Source organism: Zonotrichia leucophrys, chromosome 4A (genome assembly GCF_028769735.1).
Source record: "Zonotrichia leucophrys gambelii isolate GWCS_2022_RI chromosome 4A, RI_Zleu_2.0, whole genome shotgun sequence".
Classification (NCBI taxonomy): Eukaryota; Metazoa; Chordata; class Aves; order Passeriformes; family Passerellidae; genus Zonotrichia; species Zonotrichia leucophrys.
In genome coordinates, this window is record NC_088174.1 from 1,027,156 (window position 1) to 1,050,279 (window position 23,124).

At 51.5% G+C, this 23,124-nt stretch overlaps 3 protein-coding genes across 5 annotated transcripts; 1 reads left to right on the forward strand and 2 right to left on the reverse strand.

Moving 5' to 3' along the window:
* Positions 1–987: 987 nt before the first annotated feature.
* On the reverse strand, positions 988–11,666 carry NSDHL (NAD(P) dependent steroid dehydrogenase-like). 2 transcript variants are annotated; one of them, XM_064712983.1, is made up of 8 exons: positions 11,540–11,666; positions 10,931–10,981; positions 8,615–8,776; positions 7,393–7,539; positions 6,252–6,380; positions 4,144–4,286; positions 3,563–3,665; positions 988–2,583 (listed from the first exon to the last, which is right to left on the reverse strand). In XM_064712983.1, the coding sequence occupies exons 2-8, from the start codon at positions 10,949–10,951 to the stop codon at positions 2,248–2,250; spliced, it is 1,041 nt and encodes a 346-aa protein (XP_064569053.1). In that variant the 5' UTR covers positions 10,952–10,981; positions 11,540–11,666; the 3' UTR covers positions 988–2,247. The 2 variants fall into 2 exon arrangements, with proteins under 2 accessions (XP_064569053.1, XP_064569054.1); XM_064712984.1 differs by lacking the exon at positions 11,540–11,666 and adding an exon at positions 11,465–11,509.
* A 198-nt stretch (positions 11,667–11,864) lies between these two features.
* Positions 11,865–16,233, forward strand: CETN2 (centrin 2). 2 transcript variants are annotated; one of them, XR_010440331.1, is made up of 6 exons: positions 11,865–11,915; positions 13,334–13,492; positions 14,174–14,302; positions 14,957–15,094; positions 15,506–15,682; positions 16,048–16,233. XR_010440331.1 is itself a non-coding variant. In XM_064712987.1 (5 exons), exons 1-5 carry the CDS (start codon positions 11,868–11,870, stop codon positions 15,593–15,595), a joined length of 564 nt encoding a protein of 187 aa, XP_064569057.1. In that variant the 5' UTR covers positions 11,865–11,867; the 3' UTR covers positions 15,596–16,233. The 2 variants fall into 2 exon arrangements, 1 of the variants encoding a protein (XP_064569057.1); XM_064712987.1 differs by having other exon boundaries at positions 15,506–16,233.
* A 519-nt stretch (positions 16,234–16,752) lies between these two features.
* On the reverse strand, positions 16,753–22,491 carry LOC135447849 (putative glutamine amidotransferase-like class 1 domain-containing protein 3B, mitochondrial). Its single transcript, XM_064712986.1, has 4 exons — positions 22,304–22,491; positions 20,570–20,741; positions 19,614–19,815; positions 16,753–17,589 (listed from the first exon to the last, which is right to left on the reverse strand). Exons 1-4 carry the CDS (start codon positions 22,409–22,411, stop codon positions 17,397–17,399), a joined length of 675 nt encoding a protein of 224 aa, XP_064569056.1. The 5' UTR covers positions 22,412–22,491; the 3' UTR covers positions 16,753–17,396.
* Positions 22,492–23,124: the final 633 nt, after the last annotated feature.

Here is a 23,124-nt window from a genome sequence, read left to right on the forward strand (position 1 = left end):
TGGAGAGGCTGTGGATGGAGCAAAGCTCTGCTGTGTTGTGGCCAGGGATGGAGGCACAGCCAGGCTCCAGCACTCCCTGCTTACCTGGGCTTGGGAAACAGCAGTGCTCAGAGCCAGAGGAACCTGGCAGCTCCCTGACTGCACTGGGAGAGCTGCCAGCCCAGGTGTGCACAGCCTGCCCTGGGTGCCACCTGAGTGCTGCCCCTCAACCCAGGTGTGCACAGCCCTCGGTGCCACCTTGTCACTGTCCCCAGCCAGGTGTGCACAGCCCTGGGTGCCCCCTGAGCACTGTCCCTCAACCCAGGTGTGCCCAGCTTGCCCTGGGTGCCACCTTGTCACTGTACCCAGCCAGGTGTGCCCAGCCTGCCCTGGGTGCTGCTCCCCAGCCCAGCAAAGCTCTGGGTCCCTCCCTGGGAGAGGGAACCCCTCTCTGAACCTCTCTCTGGCCCAGCTGAGCTTCCAGGGCCCTCAGCACCCCTGCCAGGACAGGGAGAGCAGTGACCCTGCCCTGCCCTGTGTCCAAGCACAGCCACAGCATTTCTGGGGTGGATTGGAGCTGCCGGGCTGGGAAAGGCCCCCTAGAGGCTGAAGGTGATGGGTGGGCAATGAATTTGTAAAGAATTTTTAGTTTGGTAGAAAGCTCCTGATTCTAATAGGGTGAATTCTAACATCTGTATTGTCTCACCCTTCACATGAAAATGGAATAAAAGTTTTTAAAATGCCTCTCAGCTGCCCCATCTCTAAGTCAGAAAAGGGCATAATCCAAGAGGGATGTAGTGATTTACCTCTGGTTTGGCTTTGGGGAATCCTGGATCCTCCCCCTTCCACCAGACCCCATTGCCCAGCAGGGTGAGGGCAGCTGCCCCAAGTACCTGGACAGGGATTGCTGCAGACCAAGGTTGGTAAAACCAGCTGTTCACCAGCAAATCAAAATTCCCAGGAAAAAAAGCCCAGTGTGGGTTTTCCTCCCCAGAAAACAGCCAGAAGTTCAAATAAAACCCATTTAATCAGACATTCAATCAGACTATAGCAGCACATTGAGGTTAAGGAGATTGTGGCTGCCCCTGGATCCCTGGAAGTGTCCAGGCCAGGTTGGATGGGGCTTGGGGCAGCCTGGGACAGTGCAAGGTGTCCCTGGGGGAGGAATGGGATGAGCTTTAAGGTCCCTCCCAACCCAAACCATCCTGGGATTCCACAACTCTGTGACTGAAGCATTTCCCATCCTTCTGACATTTGAAACACCAGAACTGCCAGGGATCCAGGAATTTGCACAGGGCAAAACTCCAGCTCAAACCTAAAGCCCTCATTTAAAACCAAACCAGAACTGAAGTGCTTAGAAAGATTAGAGGGCAAAGAACATTTAACATACAAATCTAAGGAAATAGCTTGGGGACTGTTGCTTTGTATCCATTTCCTTGTGGAAAAAAGGTTTTTTCATGGACTAAGTGGTCAGAGCACCAAAAATCCCCGTGAGCAGCACTGGCAGGGCAGAGAGGAGCAGCTTGGGGCTGCAGATGTGCAGAACAGTGCTGGGGCTGCTCAAAGGCAGCTCCCAAAGATCCCTGCCCAAAAGGGAATCATTTACATCCTGTTTGTGCTGAGAGTGGGATCTGCCCTCTCAGAGATGGGACACAAAGCTGCAGTGTCAGCTCTGTGTGATTTACTTGGCTTCTTCTGGAACAGAAATAAATCCTGCATGGACAAAGGAATGAAGCCACAAGTGAACACACTCCTTGTGGCTTCCTTCTGCTGCCTCAGGGAGAAGCCAAACCACCCCCTGATCATGGAGGGAAAACCAGAAGAGCTGCAATGATTTAGGAATGGTGGCAGAAGTCCTTTCTGGCACTGGGCTCTCTTGTGGAGAGCAAAGCCAAAGCACAGAGGGGAGCCAGCCCCAGGAAGTGTTTGTGCCCCAGCTCTGGGAAGGGGTGGCTGCTGTCACCAGAGCAACAAAACACGGGACAAGGGTGGAGGGAAGGGAGCAGGAATGCTGGTGTGCCTGCTCAGGATTGAAGAGGGCACAGCAGGGTGTTTATTCACAGCCCAGAGAGTTCAGCAGCAGTTTCCAAACAAGAAGTCACATCCAAGAAACAAACTGTCAGCACAGCTCCCACATGGAATGACGAGGAGGAGGAGGAGGAGCAGAGACTTCAGAAAACTCCTCTTTGCTGGGAACTGCTGCCCTGTGCTCCATGTTGAGCTGTCAGAAATGATGGCAGACAGGCTGGAGAGGCTCCAGGCAGGGAGTCAGGCCCTGGCCCGGCGCAGGCTGGGGTAGCTCTGCACAGTCCTGGCGATGGCCTCGTCCAGGCTGACCACGGGGCTGTAGCCCATGGCCCTCTTGGCCCTCTCACAGCTGTAGTAGTGGAAGGTGCCAGCCAGGGCCACCCTCATGGGAGTGAAGGTGGCCTTGATGGTCACCAGGGGCCTGAGCAGGGCCAGCAGCAGGGCCAGCAGCAGGGCCAGGTAATAGGCCAGCCAGTAGGGAATGTGGTACTTGGGAGGGTCGTAGTCCAGGCCGGTCAGGATGCGGGACATGAAGGTCCAGAAGGGAATGGGTTCATCGTTGGTGATGTGAAAGGCCTGGAAGAGAGGAGAGGAGAAGCCAGGGGTTAAAATCGTGGTGGATTGTCACAGACATCTTTTCATTAAAATCCTTTCGTTAGGATTTTTCCTGCTGAAGCTGAGAAGTTTCAGCAGCAAAGTGTAAACAATGGATATCTGCTGCTGTGGAATGCAACAGGTGCATCCGTGCTTGGTCTCCTGTGGATGTTTGGATTTACTGACCACTCACTGCAGAGCTGGGTCTCACTCTCTGCTGAGACACAGACCTTTGTTATTCATTCCTTTTCTATTCTTAGCTTAGCCAGCACTCTGAGAACTTTTCCTTCTATTTCTTTGTAGTATAGATATAATGTAATACATATCTATCATAAAATAATAAATCAAGCCTTCTGAACATGAGGTCAGCATTCTCGTCTCTCTCTCACCCTGAAGACCCTTGTGACCACTGTCACAGTGGATTTCCCAGGTCTGGCTCTGTGCTGGCCCCTCTCCTGCTCATGTGAGGACATGACAGCCCTGACCTGGGCCAGAGCAAACACCATCCTGACAAACTGCTTTGCACTGCCCACCTCTGAGTGAAGGGGGGAATCTCTGCTCTTCCAAGGAAACCAGCTGCTTCCAGCACTCCAGAGGCCAGGATTCCTCATAAATGTCAACCAAACTGGCTGCCACAGCACAGAGCAGACAGGCTAAAACACCCCAGTGTGCTCAGAGCACAGCAGGACCAGGGAAAGCTGGAACAGTTCCTCCTGTTCTGAACTGTGTCCCAAAAGCTGCTGTGTTTCCATGTGTGCCTCCTGGCCGGCCCCAGTTCTGCCTGGATTGCCCTTCCCAAGGAGTTTTAGAGCAGGAAATTCCAGGATATCCATGCAGCTCAGCCCAGCTGGCTGCACCCAATGCTCCCCACAGATGGAAAACCTGGAGCTGCTGGCCTGCAGGATGATGTGCAGGGCCCTGAAATCAGCATGGGGATCCCTTCCCTCCCCTCCCTTCTCACCTTCCCACACAGGGGGGAGCCTTTGTGCAGCTTTTCTGCAGCCAGGATGTGCCCATGCACCACGTTCTCCACGTAGGTGAAATCCACCAGGTTCTTTCCATCCCTGCACACAGAAAAGGAATTTAACCCCAGGGCAAGCTGGGCTGAGAATCTGCTTGAGGCAAAAAGGACATCCAGCAGGATAAATTCATCCCAAGCTTCCTCTTCTCTTCTCTCTGGTGCTGCAATTTCAGGCCATACTTTTAGTGTTTCATATTTAATAAGGATTTTAATTGCCAGAACCTCAAAGACCACAAGTGGTATAAATTAACAGCAAGTAATCTGAGCTGTCTCATATTAATGGCACTGCTCTTTAACAGCTCAATCCATACCAGCTTTTCTCATGGATATTCCTCTGGCATGATGGACACTCACCATGGCAGGGAGTGAGCCCCTGACATAGGATTTTTAAGGGAAAAAAACCTGGAAAGTGAAAAATAACAGAAACAACACAACTGATTTCCTTTTGTTCCCTTCCAAAAGGGCTTTGTAGAGCCAGCAGTGACTTTGCCCCAGCTCTGAAATGCCTGGGCCTTGCTCACCCAATGATGAACTTCATTTTGCCACTCCGAGCTGCCTGGATGAGGATGGGAACCAGCTGAGGGTCCCTGGGACCAAAGATTCCATGGGGACGGATTGCAGTGGTGAGGAAATTGTTGTCTGGGTCGTTTGCACTGAGCACCTCCTGCAGGGAAACAGGAGAAGGAAATCAGCAAGGAAAGCAGAGCTCAGCAATGCATCCCACTGTGGAGCCTTAACTTCTTTTCTGCCAGGGTTGGGATTAAATGTGGGAGATGGTATTTCTTGTTGGGACTCAGATATTTATTTATGTTACAATCTCAAAAAGCCTGAGTTCTACAGCACTTCTTTCTAACAAACTAAAAATGGAGCCCCAGCTTTCTCTCTACAAGGCCTTTTAAGGATAAACTGTCCAGTTAAGAAATGACACCTCAATTATTGTTATTTTTAACCCAATAACCAACCACCTGTGCCCTGCAATGGGGACTTTTTTATCCAATTACACAAAACCACCCAAACCCATGGAGAAGGAAGTGGAGAAGGAGGTGGAGAAGGAGGTGGAGAAGGAGGAGGAAAAGAAGGTGGAAAAGAAGGTGGAGGAGAAGTGGAAAAGAAGGTGGAAAAGAAGGTGGAGGAGAAGGTGGAAAAGAAGGTGGAGGAGTGGAAAGAAGGTGGAAAGAAGGTGGAAAGAAGGTGGAAAAGAAGGTGGAAAAGAAGGTGGAAAAGGAGAGCCTCTGCTCTAAAACCTCCATCTTGTTTTATATATATTGCTATATTCTAAACCCTTAAACCCTAAGTTTCCCACCCTGTGATATCACACACTTCTATCCAGACTCCACACCCACAATCCCAGCTCGGTCATTCTATTCTGGAAGCTTCTCCACAGCCTCAGGTCAATGCAGAGTTCTCCTGGCAGCACAGAAAGTGTGAAATTCTCAGCACCCAGGGTCCCAACATCCCACAATCATCACTGAAAGGGCTGGGGGCTCCCCATCTCCTTGGGAAGAACCAGTGGAAGAATTATTATCTCCTCCTGTCTTTCCAGGTGATCCTTCCTTTGTTCCCATCTCTTTGCCCAGTTTTCCTTGATAAGAAAACCAGACACAAACCAGATTTTATGGTTGAGCACTTAATGAATTGCCAAGGGAAGGGAACACCTCAGAAGCCAGAGGAGCTCTCCAAGCTCCTCCATTCCAGGAATCCTGTGCAGGAGCTGGAGCAGAGGACACTCAGGAGTTCCATTTCTGTCCCTCCCAGCTGGATCTGCCTCAGGAGGGGGTGATCCCACCTCCCTGGAGCTCCAGCAGCACATTCAGCAGCTCTGGAGCAGATTTCATTCCCTTGGGAGTTCCTAAACAACGTGTTTTCATTTCCAGCAGCTGCTGGGATTTCTATGGAGGAGGCACAGACAAAATCCTTTGCGTTTCCCCCAAAACAAAGCCACAATCAGCAGCACTGGGGCTGCCCCTGATTGCTGCTCCTCAGCTTCCCCTTTATCAGTTACTGCAAAGTGCTGGGGAAGGAACAGATGTTTGCACAATTTAAATTAATGAAGCTCTTGTGGAGGAAATTCCTTCCAGCCTCTCACACTGTCAGCATCAGCATGGAAGGGACTCTCAATTCTTCTGGCACAAAAAGCTGAGTGCAAGCCATGGAAAAAGGATCCAGGAAAGGTCTGCTGCCTTTGATTGAAAACATTGTTATCCCACATTCAAACCACAGATGCTGCAGCAGTAAGAGCATGAGAAGAGCAGATATTGGTGCTGTGCTAGTCCAAAGCAGTGAACTCTCAGATGTTTTTTACCATGAATATTTTCAGTAATGGCCTGTGCCCCTCAGCTCAGGCCATGTCCCCACCTCCTCTCCTCCTCACTCAGTGCCTTTTTCACATTCCCAATTCCAAATTCAGGCTGCAAATCAGGAAAAGCAGCAGAGAGGACAAAAACCTCCCCTGAGTGCTGTGAAACCAAAGCTGTGGCAGAGAACTGGGATTCTCCTGTGGCTCCTCCATGGCAGTGACACCCCTGGCAGCTCTGGAAGTGTCACACAGCATTTCATGCCACAGCTTAATTTTGTTCTCTTTTTATTAAGTGAATACACCCAAAATAACAATTTCACCATTGGCAAATACCTTCTCCTGCAGGATCTTGGTCTCTGTGTAGTAATCAATGGGTTTTTGTGCATAGGGCAGATCTTCTGAGCCATTTTTTATGTCTGTGCCCTCAAAAACCACACTGGCACTGCTGGTTAACACCAATTTCTGCAAGAGATAGGGGAGAAAAGAGTTGTTTAAAGCCTAAAATAAAAAGGTCATTATTTACAAAGGCTGAGTAAAGACAATAATGATAATAATGATAATAATGATAATATTTAACCAACTGATCCTACAGAAAATAACCTGAGTCTAACAGAAGATGCATAGAAAATGCAGGTGAGAGAATTCCCCCTTTTTAATTCATTCTGTCCCATTATTTAATGCTACCTAAAGGAGATGAAAACATTCCAACAAACCCCCAAAGCAATCAGTGCAGGGGAAACATCTCCAGGAAAATCAGAGGCTTGGAACACTTAACACACCCCCAGTGTTTTAAAGAAAGATTTGCCCATCTTGGCAGTAGCAGATCACAGTGGATTTAACAAAAAAAAAGAAACCCTGGATGTTTTTGTTTGGTGACTTAAATGAAATTAAAATAAATGAAATTAATATAATGAATAAAATTAAAATAAATGAAATAAATTAATTTAAATGAAAACTCATGGGATATCAAGGTAATTTAGGGAGAAAATTCAGTCTCCAATTCCAGGCTGGCTTCCTCAGGCTCTTCCTTTTGTGGGCAATTGACTTTCTAAACCAAAAGGCACTGAGATTATGGCACAAGTGAGTTCCTTCTCATTCCATGGTGAGGAATTCAGGGAGGGAATTGATGCCATGAATATTCCCCTGCTGGAAAAGCCATCTCTGGGCTGTCCCCTTAGGGGAGCAGGAAAGAAGCCACTTGTGAGGTGTTGTTGTCCCAGGGTGACTCTCCCAGGCCAGATTTTAATGGAAGCTTTTCCATTCCAATCACAATGTGGTTTTCTGTGGCAAACAGGGACTGAGTTTACACTAAGCAGGAGACCCAGAGTCTTTTCCCCTGGTTTTCATGGGCCAAGTGGGAATTCAGTATCACAGAGCCCTTTGTCCCCTCTCAGACAAGGCTGACCCTGGCCTGTGCTGCCAATGTCACAAAGTCCACCAGCCCCTCCTGCTCTCAGGGCTTTTCCAGCTTTACCTGCACTCCAGCTTCTTTGCAGGCTTCAATGACTGCCTTGGTTCCCATAAAATTCACCTTGTAGAACAGCTCCCTGTTGTCACTGGAAGGGGCTGGTGAGGCACAGTGGAACACCACAGACACCCCTTGCAGGGCTGGCAGCAGAGCCTGCAGGAAACATGAGGGAGAAGGGAATGGAGCAACAGCCATCAGGAAAAAACAACAGCAGGGAAATAAACCAGCTCTTTTGTCATGGAAACAGCTGCATTTCCAGTCATGTTCCTCCATAAAGGTGGGCAGCTGGATGGGATTGGCATCCAGGATCTCCACAATGTCCTGTGCTCAGCACACACCACATCCTCTCTTCTTCCCAGAGAAATCCTGGCAGCTTCCCCAGAGCTGGAGGCTGGCCAGGCTGCACTCCCTGCAATCCCCAGGTGCAGGCACAAGGCTCAGGACTCCCTGGAGTTGGGTCCCTGAGGAAGCAGCAGGTTTAAAGCTCCCCATGGCACTGGCTGAGTGCAGGTGACTGTCCCAAAGTCACCTCTCACATGGATCACACAGGTCTTGGCCAAGGCTCCCTCTCATCCTGCCCTGGCTGTTGGGAATATGAGCTGTGCCACTCTCATGGAGCTGAGAAGGGCTGGGAGAGCCCCCTGCAATTAGCCCAGGGGCTGTAATTACCCTGCAAATCTCAGCTCACATTAATGTCATGTAAAATCTCAGCTAACAGTAATGCAAGGCACCAGGCACAAAGCAGTCCTGTGTCACTGACACGTTTTATGAAAAATCCTTTCCTTAGGATTTTTCCTCCTGAGAAGCTGAGAGGCCTCAGGAACAAAATGCAAACATTGATTATCTGCTGCTGTGGAATGCAACAGGTGCATCTGGGATTGGTCTCATGTGGTTGTTTCTAATTAATGGCCAATCACAGTCAGCTGGCTCAGACTCTCTGTCCCAGACACAAACCTTTGCTTTCATTCTTTCCTTCTGATGAAATCCTTTCTTCTATTATTTTAGTATAGTTTTAATATAATATATATAATGAAATAATAAATCAGCCTTCTGAAACATGGAGTCAGATCCTCATCCCTTCCCTCATCCTCAGACCCCTGTGAACACCATCACAGTCCTGCTCTTTCCAGCTGGCAGCAGAATCCAGACATCAGACACCAGATGTGTTTCCTTCAGAGGCTTCCAAGGAAAAGTGCAAGGCCTGCACGTGCCCCTGTTCCTTGCTCACCTCCTTGTCACACAGGTCTCCCAGGAAGAAGGTCACCTGCTCACTCTGGAAGCTCTGCTGGATGTCAAAGACGTTGACGCTGTAGCCCTTGGCCAGCAGCTGCTCCACCATGTGCTGCCCCAGGAACCCCGAGCCGCCGATGACGGTGCAGCTCCTGCCAGCCTGCAGGGACAGGGACAGGGACAGGTCAGGACAGGGAGAACCTCCCTGACACACAGAGCAACCAGCCTGAGCTTCCCTGGGGCTCAGTGAGCTGCAGTTCTGCTCAGCAGCTCCACCAGAGGAATCTGAACTCAGGCATCAAAGCTCTGTGCTGTCCCAGGGAGTTGTGAGTGCAGGCACTCTGGTTTTGGGGTTCTGGAAGGACTCTGCCTCCTGCTCACAACCAAGAGGAGAGAAGGAAAAGAAGATTGGCCCCCATGAACTGTGCTTGGATAGCAAAGCAAACAGAATGTGAAGGGAGCCTGCAAGATGGAGAGAGATGGTTTACAAGAGCACGGAGAGGCAGGACACAGGGAATGGCTCCCACTGCCAGGGGCAGGGATGGATGGGAGATTGGGAATTGGGAATTGTTCCCTGGCAGGGTGGGCAGGCCCTGGCACAGGTGCCCAGAGAACCTGGGGCTACCCCTGGATCCCTGGCAGTGCCCAAGGCCAGGCTGGACATTGGGACACCCTGGGACAGTGGGAGGTGTCCCTGCCATGACAGGGGTGGCTTTGGAGGAGTTTTATGTCCCTCCCACCCCAGAGCATCCTGGGACTGATTCTGGGATTTGCCTCAGCCTCCTGCCACAGCTACCTCAGAGCATAAAACCATCACCATGATCAGACCCTGTGACACTCAGGGCCAAGAAAGCAGCCAGGTAAAGGCAGGGGCTGGCCTTTTGGGCCATCAGTCCTCCCTTTCTTTTTCTTTAAGCTTTGTTAATCAGTGATTGGAGTCACTAATTAACAGAATTCAGTCTGGCCACTCATCTGACTGGACTGAGCCCAAGGACCTCACTGACAGCACAGAACATCCAGGCCCTGAGTCCCAGGGAGCTGTTACACAAAGAATGCTCTGTGCTGCCTGGAGAGAGTTTTACTCCTGGTTGTAACACAACCCCCACCTCTGCACAGAGCTCTGAGGGAGCCACACAAAGACAGGGATTGTTCACAACTCTTGGAAGGCCACATCCTCAAATAAAGGTTCTGCTGCCAAGTGTTGGGTGATCCACAAGAGAAATGTGAGGAGCTCCCTGAGTTACATCAAAGCTGCAGCAGGTATTTGGGATGGGCCTTGCAGAGGAGAGTCTGGTCAGGGTCTGGAGCTCCTGTGAGGGGCAGCTGGGGAAGGACTGAGGCTGGAGAGAGATCTGGGCAGGGGCTCAGCCAGGAGCAAAGGAGGCTCAGGGGGCCCTTGTGGCTCTGCACAACTCCTGCCAGGAGGGGACAGCCTGGAGGGTCTGGCTGTGCTCCAGGAACAGGGACAGGAGCAGAGGGAACGGCCCCAAGGGGAGCTCAGGGTGGCATTGGGGACATTCCTGCACTGAAAGAGGGGCCCAGCCCTGGCACAGCTGTCCAGGGAGGTTTGGAGTCCCCAGCCCTGGAAGTGTTCAGCCAATGAACAGATGTGGTTTGGAGAAGATGAGGGGATTCAGTCAGAGGGGGAACAGCTGCTGAGGGGACAGAAACTGTTTCAGCTTCTCCTCAAAGGCAGCCACTCCCTCCCACAGACATTTCCCTTCTCCCTGCACCCCTTCCCATGAGGTCCCTTCCACCCCACACCGTTTTGGCATTCCCTGATTGCCGGGCACTCTCCAGGAGCCAAGAGCACCCAAACTGCTCTGAGATGTGCCTGAAGTGAAGTTTTACTGCAGCAGAATGCTGCCCTCTGCCTCTGAGCCCCAGAGCACTGCAGAGGCTGCAAAGGAATCCCAGACTGGTTTGGCTCGGGAGGGATTTTAGAGCTCATTTTATTCCACCTTCCACAGGGACACTTTCACTACCCCAGGGTGCTCCAAGCCCCATCCAACCTGGCCTTGGACACTTCCAGGGATCCAGGGACAGCCACAATATATATAATTTTATTATAAACTCTCTATAATTTGATATTGCACAGCATAATATTTATGGCAAGCCAAGCTACGTGTCTATATTGATTTTAAGGTATGAATTCAACCTACCCAAATTAAATCTTGGAAAATCATGTTTTCTCCCCAGAATTATCATTAATGCAGGATCAGCCTCATGTCTTCCCTAGTGATGTGCAGAATATTTATGAATTTGTTTCTGCAAGACAAAACTTCCCCAAGCACCATTCGAGGCCCCAACTCACCGATCTGAGGCGTGTGGCCATGGCTTGGGTGAGGCACTGTCCACCAGAATCCTTGAAAAAAGGGAGAATAGTTTTTATTCCCAATAAAATAACACATCTCTAGTTCCAGAAATCAAGCTTTGGAACCATTATGCTGAAGAAGGATGAAGAGAGGGAGTCAATGCTCCCTGTTCTTCCAAACTAAATCAACAACTACAGGTGCTGGCCTGGCTCTTTGGTGCTGATTTTTCAGAAATCCCATTTGAATTTCCAAGGAAAAAGCCGAGCAGAGGTGGGATCGGTGCCTGTCCAGGTGGAGCACCGAGCTGGTTTAAAGCAGGGGCACAGGGTGACCCCCATCTTCCACCCCCTGTCCCTCAGCACCTCATACTTCTCCAGAATGCACTTTACGAAATGCAGCAGCTCCAGTTCCCCCTCAGCGCTTTCAGCCCCATCCCAGAGCCCCCCATCCTCCTCCTCCCCTCGGCCTTTAGGGTCTCACCACAGCCCCCAGCACCTGCTCCGCTGCTCCCGGCACGTTAACACAGCCCTCACCTCCTTCCCCGCAGCCCCCAGGGTCCTCCTCACGGATCCGGGCCCTGTCCCGCACCCCCAGCCCGTTCCCCGCACCTCTCCCGGCTGCCGGACCCTCCCGGATCCCTCTCGCCGCCGCCGCCCTCAGGGAGCCCTGGCCACGCCCCCTGACTGCCCTCCACCAATCAGCGCCACGCTTCCGATCAGACCACGCCTCCCTCAGCCTGGTCCCTCCTCTTTCCCTGGGGCGAGCATCGCGCCAGCCCGCTCCCGCTCGCTGATTGGTCTAACTCCCCTTCACTCCGGCCAATCGCGTTGAAGGAAGGAGGAGATTCTCCCACGAGCTCATTCACCTTTGGCTGCGCCGTTACGCCAGCCAATAGGAGCGCACGTTGCCATAGCAGCGGCGTGGGGGCGACAGCCAATGGGAGGGCGCGATATTGAGGCTGCCGGGCGTGAAGCCGGCGGGATGGTGAGGGCGGGGAGCGGCCGTGAGGGGCTCGGCAGCGGTCAGGGGGCGGCGAAGGCGCTGAAGGGGCTGGGAGGGCACTGAGGGGGGCTGAGGAGACTCAGAAGCTGGGAGAGGGCTCCAGAACTGTGACAGGTGTCAGGGGCTGTGATGGGGGCTCAGGGGCAGTGGGGGCTCAGGGGCAGTGAGAAGGTTCAGGGGCTGTGATGGGGCTCAGGGGTTTTGAGGGGGCTCAGGAGCACTGAGGGGGCTCAGGGGCAGTGATGAGGGCTCAGAAGCTGTGGTTGGGGCTCAGAGGCTGTGAGGGGGCTCAGGGTTTTTGAAAGGGGCTCCAGGGCTGTGATGGGGGCTCGGGGGCCATGATGGGGGCTCTGGGGCAGTGATAGGGGCTCAGGGGCCATGATGGGGCTTAGGGTTTGTGGAGGGGTCTCAGGAGCACTGAGGGGGCTCAGGGACTGTGTTGGGGGCTCAGGGGCTGTGACAGGGGATCAGGGGTCAGGGACGGGGCTCAGGGGCCATTATGGGAGCTCAGGGGCAGTGATGGGGGCTCAGGGGCTGTGATGGGGCTCAGGGACAGTGAGGGGGGCTCAGGGGCTGTGATGGGGCTCAGGGTTTGTGAAGAGGGCTCAGGGACACTGAAGGGAGCTCAGGGGCCATGATGGGGCTCCGGTGCAGTGACAAGGTTCCGGGTTTTGTTGGGGGCTCAGGGGTTGTGATGGGGATTCAAGGGCTATGATGCGGCTTAGGGTTTGTGGAGGGGTCTCAGGAGCACTGAGGGGGCTCAGGGGCCATGGTGGGGCTCAGGGGCCGTGAGGGGGCTCAGGGGCACTGAAGGGGGGCTCAGGGGCCATGATGAGGGCTCAGGGTGCTATGACGGGGCTCAGGGTTTGTGGAGGGGTCTCAGGAGCATGAGGGGGTTCTGGGGCAGTGACAGAGCTCAGGGATTTGCTGGGGGCTCAGGGGCTGTGAGGGGGGCTCAGGGGCCATGATGGGGCTTAGGGTTTGTGGAGGGGTCTCAGGAGCACTGAGGGGGCTCAGGGGCTGTGACAGGGGCTCAGGGGCCATTATGGGAGCTCAGGGGCAGTGATGAGGGTTCAGGGTTTTGATGGGGGCTCAGGAGCACTGAGGGGGCTCAGGGGCCATGGTGGGGCTCAGGGTTTTCACGAGGACTCAGGGGCTGTGAGGGGGGCTCTGAGGTTGTGAGGGGGCTTAGGGGCTGTGAGGAGGCTCAGGGACTGTGGTTGGGGCTCAGGGGGCATGAGGGGGCTCCGGGGCTGTGAGAGGGCTCAGAGGCCCGGATGGGGGCTCAGGGGCACTGAAGGGGTTCTGGGGCAGTGACAGGGCTCAGGTTTTGCGGGGGCTCCGGGGCAGTGCCAGGGCTGAGTCCCCGTTCCCCCCCGACCCCGCTGTCCCGTGCCGAGGCCTGCGGCTTTAAGAAGCCGTCGCTGGCGGCCGCGGCGCAGAGGAAGAAGGCGAATTTCAAGCTGGAGCTGCCGGAGGAGCAGCAGCGGGAGATCCGCGACGCCTTCGAGCTCTTCGACACCGACGGCAGCGGCAGCATCGATGTCAAGGAGCTGAAGGTCGGGGTTTCCCTGGGGCTGGAGGTCACTGAGGTTATAAGGGAACAGGGCCATAAATGCTCAAATAACCTCAAAAAGCACAGGAGTTTCCTGGGTTTCCCCCTCCTCCCTCCAGCACAACACCTGGTGGGCAAAAGGCACGGTTTTCTCTTTAATTGCAGCTCTTTTCTGCTCTTATGCAGTGTGTTTAGGGCTAGGCTGCCCAAAATTCATGTATAATTCTGTGCTTTGTGTCTCAACTCCTTCTCTGTGCATAAAACATCAAAGAAAGGTTTGTGCCCATTAAAAAAGGGGTGGTGGAGGGAGTTCCCCTCTTGTTGAGAATTTTATGCTTTGTTATTATTTATTGTTATTGTTGTTGTTGCTATTATCTGGCCCATTATCAAAGGAATAAAATGTTTTCCCAACAAGATTTTTATCACCAGAATGAAAAATAAACTTATTTAAATTCCCTGTGGTTGATCAGTTAAAGATGGTGATAGTGTGTGTAGGAAATTCCTGGATTAGCTGAGGCACAATTCCAGAACAGGAATGTTTCTATCTCTGTTTTCTGCATCCTGATGTGAGTGCAGAGCAGCCTCACTCTCAGCCTGCCCCTGGGAGAATTTTGGACACTTTTTCTCCCTCTCTGTGGTTTTGGTGACAATTTTGTAGGTTTTGTAACTTATTTTGTCCTTCCAGGTGGCCATGAGGGCCCTGGGGTTTGAACCTAAGAAAGAAGAGATCAAGAAAATGATCTCAGACATCGATAAGGAAGGGACAGGAAAAATCAGCTTCAGTGACTTCCTGGCAGTGATGTCACAGAGAATGGTATGGATGTTTCACAGCTCCAAACAAAGGGAATTTTGAAGGTGGATCAGGAGCCTTTATCTCCTTTTGGGTTTACAGGGAGATTGAAGCTCTATATTTTAATATTTATTCTAAAATATTTTATATTTTAACCTTAACAAATGTATAAAAGTTGGGGTAATCCCCATCCTGGATTCTCTCATTTTTCTGGGAAAAATTAAAATCCTGATATCATTAGCAGGTTTCTTTAACAAGCAGAGGTGAATTTTGTGTTGAAAAAAGGGAAAACAAGTTTTTCTCACAGAGGGAAACCAGCTCAGGCCTGCAGGAGGCTTTTGGAGGGTTGATGTCTGGCATGGGGGTGTTCTCTTTCCTTGAATTCTAATTTACAGATTAAATCTCTGGTTTGAAAAATCTTTTCAAAATCCAGATATTTAATAGCAGGGGACCCTGATAGTGAAATCCCAAAGATATCTGGCTGGCAAGGACAGAAAATGATCCCTGAAATTCTGGAATTCTGGTTGTGTCTCTGAATTTTATGTGTAATCCCTGCTGGTTGAGCTCCTTTATTTGTCCCCAAGGGTTTCTCAGTCTATCACATCTTTTATAACTTTGAGCGTCACCTACAACACAACCACTCCTGTTTTACCTTAAACTTGTTCTTTCTTCCTTAAGGCTGAAAAAGATTCCAAAGAGGAGATTCTCAAAGCTTTCAAACTCTTTGATGATGATGAGACTGGAAAAATCTCTTTCCAAAACCTCAAACGTGTGGCCAAAGTGCTGGGGGAGAACCTCACTGATGAAGAGCTGCAGGTTTGGACCTGGTGCTTTTGGGGTCTTTGTGCTGGAGCTGGGAGGAAAATCCAGCACTGGTGGGAAGGGAGGAATTCCTGGAATCTGTGGGGTTTGAGCTTGAGGATGGGTTGAGCCCACATGGATGTAGGACTGGGATCATCCATTGCAGCTCTGTGCAGTAGCAGAGATGTGAAAGGACTCACTCTGCTCCAGGCACTTGGTTTCCCCCAGGACTTTCCCTATAACATTTCCTGCTCAGATTTCTCTATAAATACCCCCAGCAAAACAGATTTCAGGAAATATTTTGTCTGAGCTTGAGCCAACACTGTCCCCTCCAGCACAGCTAAAGAGGGGCTGGAATTCTGCATGAATGAATCCAGTGATTCCCAGGAAAGCCCAGAGCTGAGGCTGACCCCAAATCTCTTGCAGGAGATGATTGATGAGGCAGATCGGGATGGGGACGGGCAAGTGAGCGAGCAGGAGTTCCTGAGGATCATGAAGAAGACTGGCCTGTACTGAACCCAGTGGGATTTGTGTGCATTCCTTAGGGAATGGGAGCCTCATTTTGTGGTGTCTTGATTTCTTTGGAGGCAGCAGAAAATACAGGTCAGTTCTGTGGGAAGTTTTTTGTGTAAAAAAATTTTAATTTTAAAGGTGTTTGGGACCAGTTTGCACCGCTCTGTTTACAAGCAGCAACGTGGTTGCTGGTTATGATGTTTACACTGCTTTGAATACACAAATCACATTTTTGGGACCAAATTTAGATCCTTTTCTGACTAAAAAAATGGGTCCAAACAATTCAGTTTGGTAAAGAGATGACTCAGAATCAGTGTCAATCTATTGCTCAGTGTAAATCTACTTTGGGTTTATGTCTTGGTTTGGGCCTTACAGTGAACTCTTTTCATGACATATTTGCAGGAACCATCTTTTTAGAACCTGTTTTATGGGATTATCCCTTCCCCCTTTTCTAGGGCATTTATTAAACTCAAAATAAAAATAAACTGCTGCAATTTACCTTGTGTTCAGTTCACATGGCTAAGGAAATCTTTGCAGAAGGAAATTCCCAGTGCTGCTGCTGAGGGCTCTGTGCTTGCAGGAATGCTCAGAGGCTGCAGATGGGATTGGATTTCAAATAAAATCTTATTTTTAAGCCATCAGAGTTGTGGAAAGAGTTTTGATCCCCACTTTGCCAAAAAAAGACATGGCCAGGCTGGAGAGGATCCAGAGGCCACAGAGATGATCCAAAGCCTGGGAAGTTCCCATGTGAGGAAAGGCTGAGAGAGCTGAGCCTTGGAAAAACTGGGGTTTAGGGGAGATCTTGTCACCATGTTTGGTATGTGAAGGGTGGCTACAAAGGAGAAGGAAACTCCCTTTTTATGAGGAAACATGGAAAGGACGAGGGATAATCTGTACAGGACACTCCTGAGGAGATTCTGAATGGGCACCATGGGGCAATTTTTCACCATGAGAAAATCAGCTGTTGGAAGTGGTGGATTCCCTGAGTTTGGGCACTTTGGGATCCATCAGGACAGGCTGCTGGACATCTTCTCTAGAGAGCATTTTTATCAAGAAAGGCTGGACCAGGTGAGCCTTGAGACCCTTCCAACCTGGAATTCTCTGCTCCTGTTAATGCAGGAGAAGAATTTCACCTTTTCCCACCAGAGCTGGCTGTGACATGGGCTGGTCCTGCTCTCACCAGTGTCACATTCCTGCTCCAGTCTGGCTTCTGACAAATCCCAGCAAAACATGGGAAGGGGGCTGGTGCTGGGGATTTCTTCCTGTATCATCTTCCCAACTGACCCAGAGGGAGAGGCAGACACAGAAGCAGAGTTCAGAATTCAGTAGAAGCATCAGGTTTTATTTGGTAGCAGAGCTGGTTCCTTCCTTTGGCCACAATTCACTGCCTGAGGGAGGGGTTGGGGAGCAGCTGACCCTGAGCCCTGGGGGAGCCTGTGGCAGGGATAGGTGGGATTTTGGGATGGAATTCCTCCCTGGGCCCAGAGAAGCTGTGGCTGCCCCTGGATCCCTGGAAGTGTCCAAGGCCAGATGGAGCAGCCTGGGCCAGTGGAAGGGGTCCCTGCCCATGGGAGGAGCCTGGCACAGGATGAGCTTTGAGGTCCCTCCCATGCCACGATCCCACGGCAGCTCCATCCCAGCTCCTGCCAGGGAGCGACGTGTCCTTGGCAGAGCACGCCACCTCCAGGATTGTCCCTCCTCAGCAGCCACCAGAGCTCTGGGGCAGAGCCAGAGTGTCCCTTCAGCTGTTGTTGTGACAGGGAAGGACAGGCTCCGCGGGGAGGGGCTGGGTGCCTGCGGGAGCTCAGGCCAGCCGCAGCACCTCCCTGACCATGCTGCCGATGCCGTCGTGCACCTGGTGGATGGGGGCGTTGCACATGAAGGCGCTGGTGCTCACCAGGCGGTTCCTGGCGTCCACGTGGGCCTCGGTGACCTGGCTGTTGACGTGTCTGCAGCCCAGCTCCTTCATGGCCTCGGCAGTCTTGGCATAAGGCCACCTGCGGGGGAACGGGGAAGGAAAACATGCAGTGGGGTGTAGGCGCATTGGGGGTAGCACGGTCGGGACGGACGGAGACGAGAGATCTCTGCAGCCAGGGCTGGAACTTGGGGTTTATTGCAAAGGGCCTGGGGGCAGGGCCCTGCTGGGAGCTGCCAAACACAGCTCAGAGCAGCAAAGAGAGGAGAGGGGGAGAGAGGGTGAGAGAGTAAGGGAGGCAAGAGAGTGAGGTTCCCATTACAATACCATAAATCTTCTTCTGTGTTGAATATTCTAATTCTCACTCACCAATCTAGTACAAGATACAAATCCTATAGGATTTCCATACAGCCTATAAGAATCACTACATCACCACACTGTGTTACATTTTAAACCCTAAAACTCCTCTTTGGGCCCTTCTGCCAAGCTGGTAGGGTCTGCTCTGACCCTTGGGCCTGTCTGCAAGCAGAGGGTGTTGTTTCATCAAAAGGGGATTGCCTTTAGTTGGCCATGCCATTGTTTTCCAGTTGTTCAGTAACTGAGGGATCTCAAAGCTTGCTTTCATTTCAATCTCGCTTATAGTTTCCATATTCTCAAAATCTTTTGCCAGACAATCATATTTATAAGGCTTTCCTGTTTCATCTTCCCCAGCAGTGGGGAATCTCCTTTATTGTAAATCAGAGGCTACTCTCCAGAAGGGGAGAGAGAATGATGCATCTGACCTCATCATCAGAAGGCTAATGAATTAATTTATTATACTATACTATATACATTTCATCTAAATTGAATCTGCCCTGCACTCACTCTTGCTCACAACTGCTCACACTGCACTCATCTCTGATTCTCCTGTCACAGTCCCCCCCACACACACCTGGCCCTGCTAGGCCAAAGAACCAAACATCCTCACTTTGGGTAAACAATCTCTACATTGCATTCTGCTTTAGCACAACACGGGCACAGCAAGCGAGATAAGAATTGTGTTTTCCTTCTTCTCTGCTTGTCTCACAGCTCCTCTCTGTTCAGGGGGCACGTGAAGACCACACTCCTTCACTCTGTGCCTGGGGAAGGGCCAGAGGGAAGATTCTGTGGTCACTGCACAAAACCTGCTCAGCAGGATCCAAATCTCCTGCTTGAGGAGTTTCTCCAGGACTATACAACAGGAAAACCTTCTGTTCAAATGAGTTAAACATCTGAAGTAAGGCCAAAATGAGACCTGAAGTTCCACTTTGGATGTTCCACTACCTAATTCTGCACACTCCAGTGCTCATGTTAATAGGAGCCTGGGAAGATTTGGGTGAAAAGGGACCTCAAAGTCCACCCAGTGCCACCCCTGCCATGCCCAGGAACACCTCCCACTGTCCCAGGCTGCTCCAAGCCCTGTCCAGCCTGGCCTTGGGCACTGCCAGGGGTGGAGCAGCCACAGCTTCCCTGGGCAGCAATTAGATTTAGGTTTGGGTTGGGTCTTTTTCCACCAGCTTCCTCCAAGTTAGTGAAAAAACTCCTTCCTAGCAAAAGCCATCAACATTCCTTGCCTGCCCTTGGGAGAATCCAGTCACAGCTTCCCTGTGGGACTGAAGACAGTTTCACTCCCTCCTTCTCTTCCCACCCCAAGCCTTGGGTAACCATCCTGTTCCTGCCTTGGATGTGCTCACCTTGGAGTCAGCAAAGGCTTTTCCTACCCTGGGTCTGTGAGACATCATGATTAATTTACAATAATAAATTACATTTAAATTAATTTAAAATAAAGTGTCTTATTTAAAGCTATCAGAGTTGTGGAAACAAGTCACAAAAATGCAAACAGATCCAGGTGTTACATCATTCCTTCTGCTGTGCTGAGAAATGATAAAATCAGTCTTCCAGAGTTTCTACTTTTCCCTGTTCAGTCCCCAAAAGGGCTGGAGGTGCTGAAGGCCTCACTGGAGGCAGCAGAGCTGAGTTCTCAGCAATAGCATTCAGCTCCTTGTGAGCTTCCACCCCCTGGCCAGGATCCCTGGGGACTTTGGGGGGACCCTGGTGTGAGTGTCCCCAGCCCCCCTGGTCACTCACTGCTCACACTCCGTGTCATGGCCCACGGTGACCTCACAGCCCGGGAAGATTTTGGCTGCCAGCACGGGGGAGATGCAGCACAGCCCGATGGGTTTGTGGGCAGCATGGAATGCCCTCAGCACAGCCTCCACCTCTTTGGAGACGCTGCAGTTCTTGCCCTGCGTGGCCCAAGTGCTCAGGTTTTTTGCCACCCCGAAGCCACCTGAGGGAAGAGAAGCAGTTTAGCTGGAGATTATATCCAGGGCAGGATTTTTGCCAGGTGTGGCATGGTGGAATGCTCAGGTGGATGGGATGGTTGGCAGCATTTGTCCAGTGTCACAGACATCTTTTATGAAAAATCCTTTCCTTAGGATTTTTTTCTCCTGAGAAGCTGAGAGGCCTCAGGAGCAAAATGTAACCAATGGTTATCTGCTGCTGTGGAATGGAACAGGCCAACTGTGACCGTGTTCACAGGGGTCTGAGGATAAGGGGAGAGACGAAGATCTGACTCCGTGTTTCAGAAGGCTGATTTATTATTTTATGATATATATTGTATTAAAACTATACTAAAAGAATAGAAGAAAGGATTTCATCTGAAGGCTGGCTAAGAATAGAAAAAGAAAGAACAATAACAAAAGCTTGTGTCTGGGACAGAGAGTCCGAGCCAGCTGTGATTGGCCATTAATTAGAAACAACCACATGAGACCAATCCCAGATGCACCTGTTGCATTCCACAGCAGCAGATAACCATTGTTTACATTTTGTTCCTGAGGCCTCCAGCTTCTCAGGAGAAAAAATCCTAAGGAAAGGATTTTTCATAAAAGATGTCTGTGACAGTCCAGAATCAAGACAAGAACTAAAATTGGCTCTCCTTCCAAGCCCTGCTCCAGCCTGTCCCTCTCCATCCCACAGCTCCCACACCCTTCCAGACCTGTGGGATGTCCAAGCTGTGGCAGGCAGACCCCACACAGCCCTACCTGGGATGATGAGGGCGTCCAGCCCCTTGACATCCAGCGTGGCCAGGTCCTTGATGTTGCCTCTGGCTATCCTGGCGCTTTCCACCAGGACATTGCGCTGCTCCGCCGTGGGCTGCCCCTTCACGTGGTCCACCACGTGCATCTGGGGGGTGTTGGGAGCATAAACCTCAGCCTGGAGTGAGGGGAGAGGGCTGTTATCCTTCAGCAGTGATGGAGAAATGTGGAAAAGCACAGGCAGTGAGTGGGAATGCTGAGGGGCTTTCTTGGGAAAGAGCTGGCGTGGAGGAAGGACAGAAGAAAACTTTCAGTATTTAAGAACTGCTTATCTGGGGGGCTGAAGTGTCCATCCATATCCCAATAAATGCCTCTTGCAGGGTGACCACCCAGAGAGCTGCTGTCCCACCCCATCTCCTACAGGACTTGGAGTTTCCTCTCCCTACCAACTTTCCCAAAGCCAGAGTGTTTTTCTGGAAAATCCTTTCCCTTCCTTTAGCACTTTCAAGCTCATATGCAGAAATTAGGAGTGGAGGGTGGTGAACAGATTTTGGGACTGGCCCATCTGTGCAGCTCTGGGCCCCAAAATTTAAGCAGGATTTAAGGAACACCAAGGTGTCCCGAGGAGGGCAGGGCTGGAAGGAATGTCCTGCGAGGAGCAGCCGAGGACTTTGTCATTATCTAGGTGGGAGACAAAGAAGCTGAGAGGCAACCTCATGGCAGCTTCCCGTGGAGAGGGAGGTGCTGAGCTCTGCTCCCTTGCAGCTGAAATATTCCATTCTACGCCGACCTTAGAAAAGGAGGGATTGAAATGACGCCCGAGTTTCCTCCACTAGAGGCCCCTGGCGATCCAGGGATGAGCGAGGGACGGGCTCCGAGCCTGCTGGGCTGGGAGATGGCAGGAGGGAAGCACTGCAGCAGCTCCAGGAGAGGAATTGGCAAAATTACACACGTCTAGCCAAGTCTCATCCTGGAGCCAACAGCGAGGGCAGGGTTGGAATAATCTGGGATTGGGGGGCCTGGCACGGGAAGGTCACCCCTGTGCCTCTGTGTTCCACACAGCAATTCCCATTCCCGGGGAACAGCTCCGACCAGACCGGTGGGTGGTTCACAGCTGAGTGAGATGTCCCGGAGGCTTTCCCTCCCTCCTTCCCCAGTCTCACGGAGCGGCTCTCCCGACTTTTAGAGCAGCTGCACCTCTTTTACCACTCAGGTTTAACTCACGAACGAACCCCTGTCTGTTCTGTCATCCCTGGAAGTGTCCCAGGCCAGGCTGGACGGGCTTTTGAGCAGCCTGGGACAGTGGAAGGTGTCCCTGCCCATGGCAGGGGATGGGAATGGATGAGCTTCCTTCCCAACCCAAACCATTCTGGGATTCTCTGATTCTGTTTTCACTCCCACTCTTTGAATATTTTAAAAAGATGAATTTCAAACAGCCCAAACTGTCTTTAAAACAGAAATAGCAGGAGAGAAAGAGGATGTGAAGCCAGAAGCGAAGAGAGAAGGCATTCAGGAAAATCTGAATGGGGGATTTGGAAAATCTGAATTGGGGATTTGGATGCAGAGCTCCACACCAATCCCTGTGTACAGCACAGCTGCGCAGGGAGCTCTCCACACTCGCAGTGACTCCAGGCACCGCTGTTTGGCTCTTGGGGAGTTTGTCTCAGAGAAAAGGAGGGAAGAAATGAGGAGCAGAGCCGGGACAAGGAGCCCGGGCAGCACCGTGCCGGTGCCTCTTACCTGAGCCCCCTCCCGGCTGAGATGCACCAGCACCGCGGACGCCTCGTGGATCTCGCTGCCGTCGAACACGCCGCAGCCCGCCAGCAGCACGGCCACCCGCTTGGCCATGGTCCCCGGCAGCAGCGGAGTCCCCGGAGAGCCCCTGTGGCCGCTGTGAGCTCTGCTCGCTGCCCCAGCCCTTTATAGCCACAGAGCAGGTGGGGCCCCGAGGGCTGGGCTCCGTTTCTTACTGGCAGGGAGGTTTTATTTCCAGTTCCACAGGCAGGGCATATAAATATTATTTGTTTCCTCAACTGGCTGCTGCCTTACAGATCTTCCTCCCAGCACGTTGTCTGCAGAGCAGCCCCAGCTGACATGCCCTGCTCAACAGAGCAGCTGTGTTTTTCCTCCTCTGCTGTTGATTTTCCATTCTAGTTCAGACTGAAGCACCAAAACCTTTGCACAGGAGATGGTATCAAAGGGAGCCAGGATTTCAGCCAGTGCATCCCCCTCTCTGACCCATTCTTTGAACCCTGCACTGCATAGGCTGCTCCAGACTTTTAACACCAATATTTCCTTTTTGGATCCTGAATGTTCCTTCCCTCTGATCCCATCTCTCAGAAGTGGATATTTTACACTTTGCTGCAGTTGTTTGCTGGCTTTTGCGCTCTGAGTTTAGAAAAGTTGGAAGGGAACTCACAATGTCCAACTCCTGGCCCTGCACAGGCACCCCAACCTCTCACCCTGTGCCTGAGAGCATTGTCCAAGCACTTCTTCATCTCTGGAATAAGGGGATTCTTCATCAACAGCACCATCTCTCCATTTATTTCATTCCAGGGAGG

Excerpts from the sequence above, each read along its gene's own strand:
- NSDHL (XM_064712983.1), bottom strand. The coding sequence starts at position 10,951 with ATGGCCACACGCCTCAGATCG. Across the intron at positions 8,777-10,930 it reads TGGCCACACGCCTCAGATCG|GCTGGCAGGAGCTGCACCGT; the intron begins GTGAGTTGGGGC and ends CTGTCCCTGCAG. Across the intron at positions 6,381-7,392 it reads GCAAAGAAGCTGGAGTGCAG|AAATTGGTGTTAACCAGCAG; the intron begins GTAAAGCTGGAA and ends TATCTCTTGCAG.
- CETN2 (XM_064712987.1), top strand. The coding sequence starts at position 11,868 with ATGGGAGGGCGCGATATTGAGGCTGCCGGGCGTGAAGCCGGCGGGATG. Across the intron at positions 11,916-13,333 it reads GGCGTGAAGCCGGCGGGATG|GCCTGCGGCTTTAAGAAGCC; the intron begins GTGAGGGCGGGG and ends TCCCGTGCCGAG. Across the intron at positions 15,095-15,505 it reads TCACTGATGAAGAGCTGCAG|GAGATGATTGATGAGGCAGA; the intron begins GTTTGGACCTGG and ends AATCTCTTGCAG.
- LOC135447849 (XM_064712986.1), bottom strand. The coding sequence starts at position 22,411 with ATGGCCAAGCGGGTGGCCGTGCTGCTGGCGGGCTGCGGCGTGTTCGAC. Across the intron at positions 20,742-22,303 it reads TCAGCCGGGAGGGGGCTCAG|GCTGAGGTTTATGCTCCCAA; the intron begins GTAAGAGGCACC and ends CCCTCACTCCAG. Across the intron at positions 19,816-20,569 it reads GGACGCCCTCATCATCCCAG|GTGGCTTCGGGGTGGCAAAA; the intron begins GTAGGGCTGTGT and ends CTCTTCCCTCAG.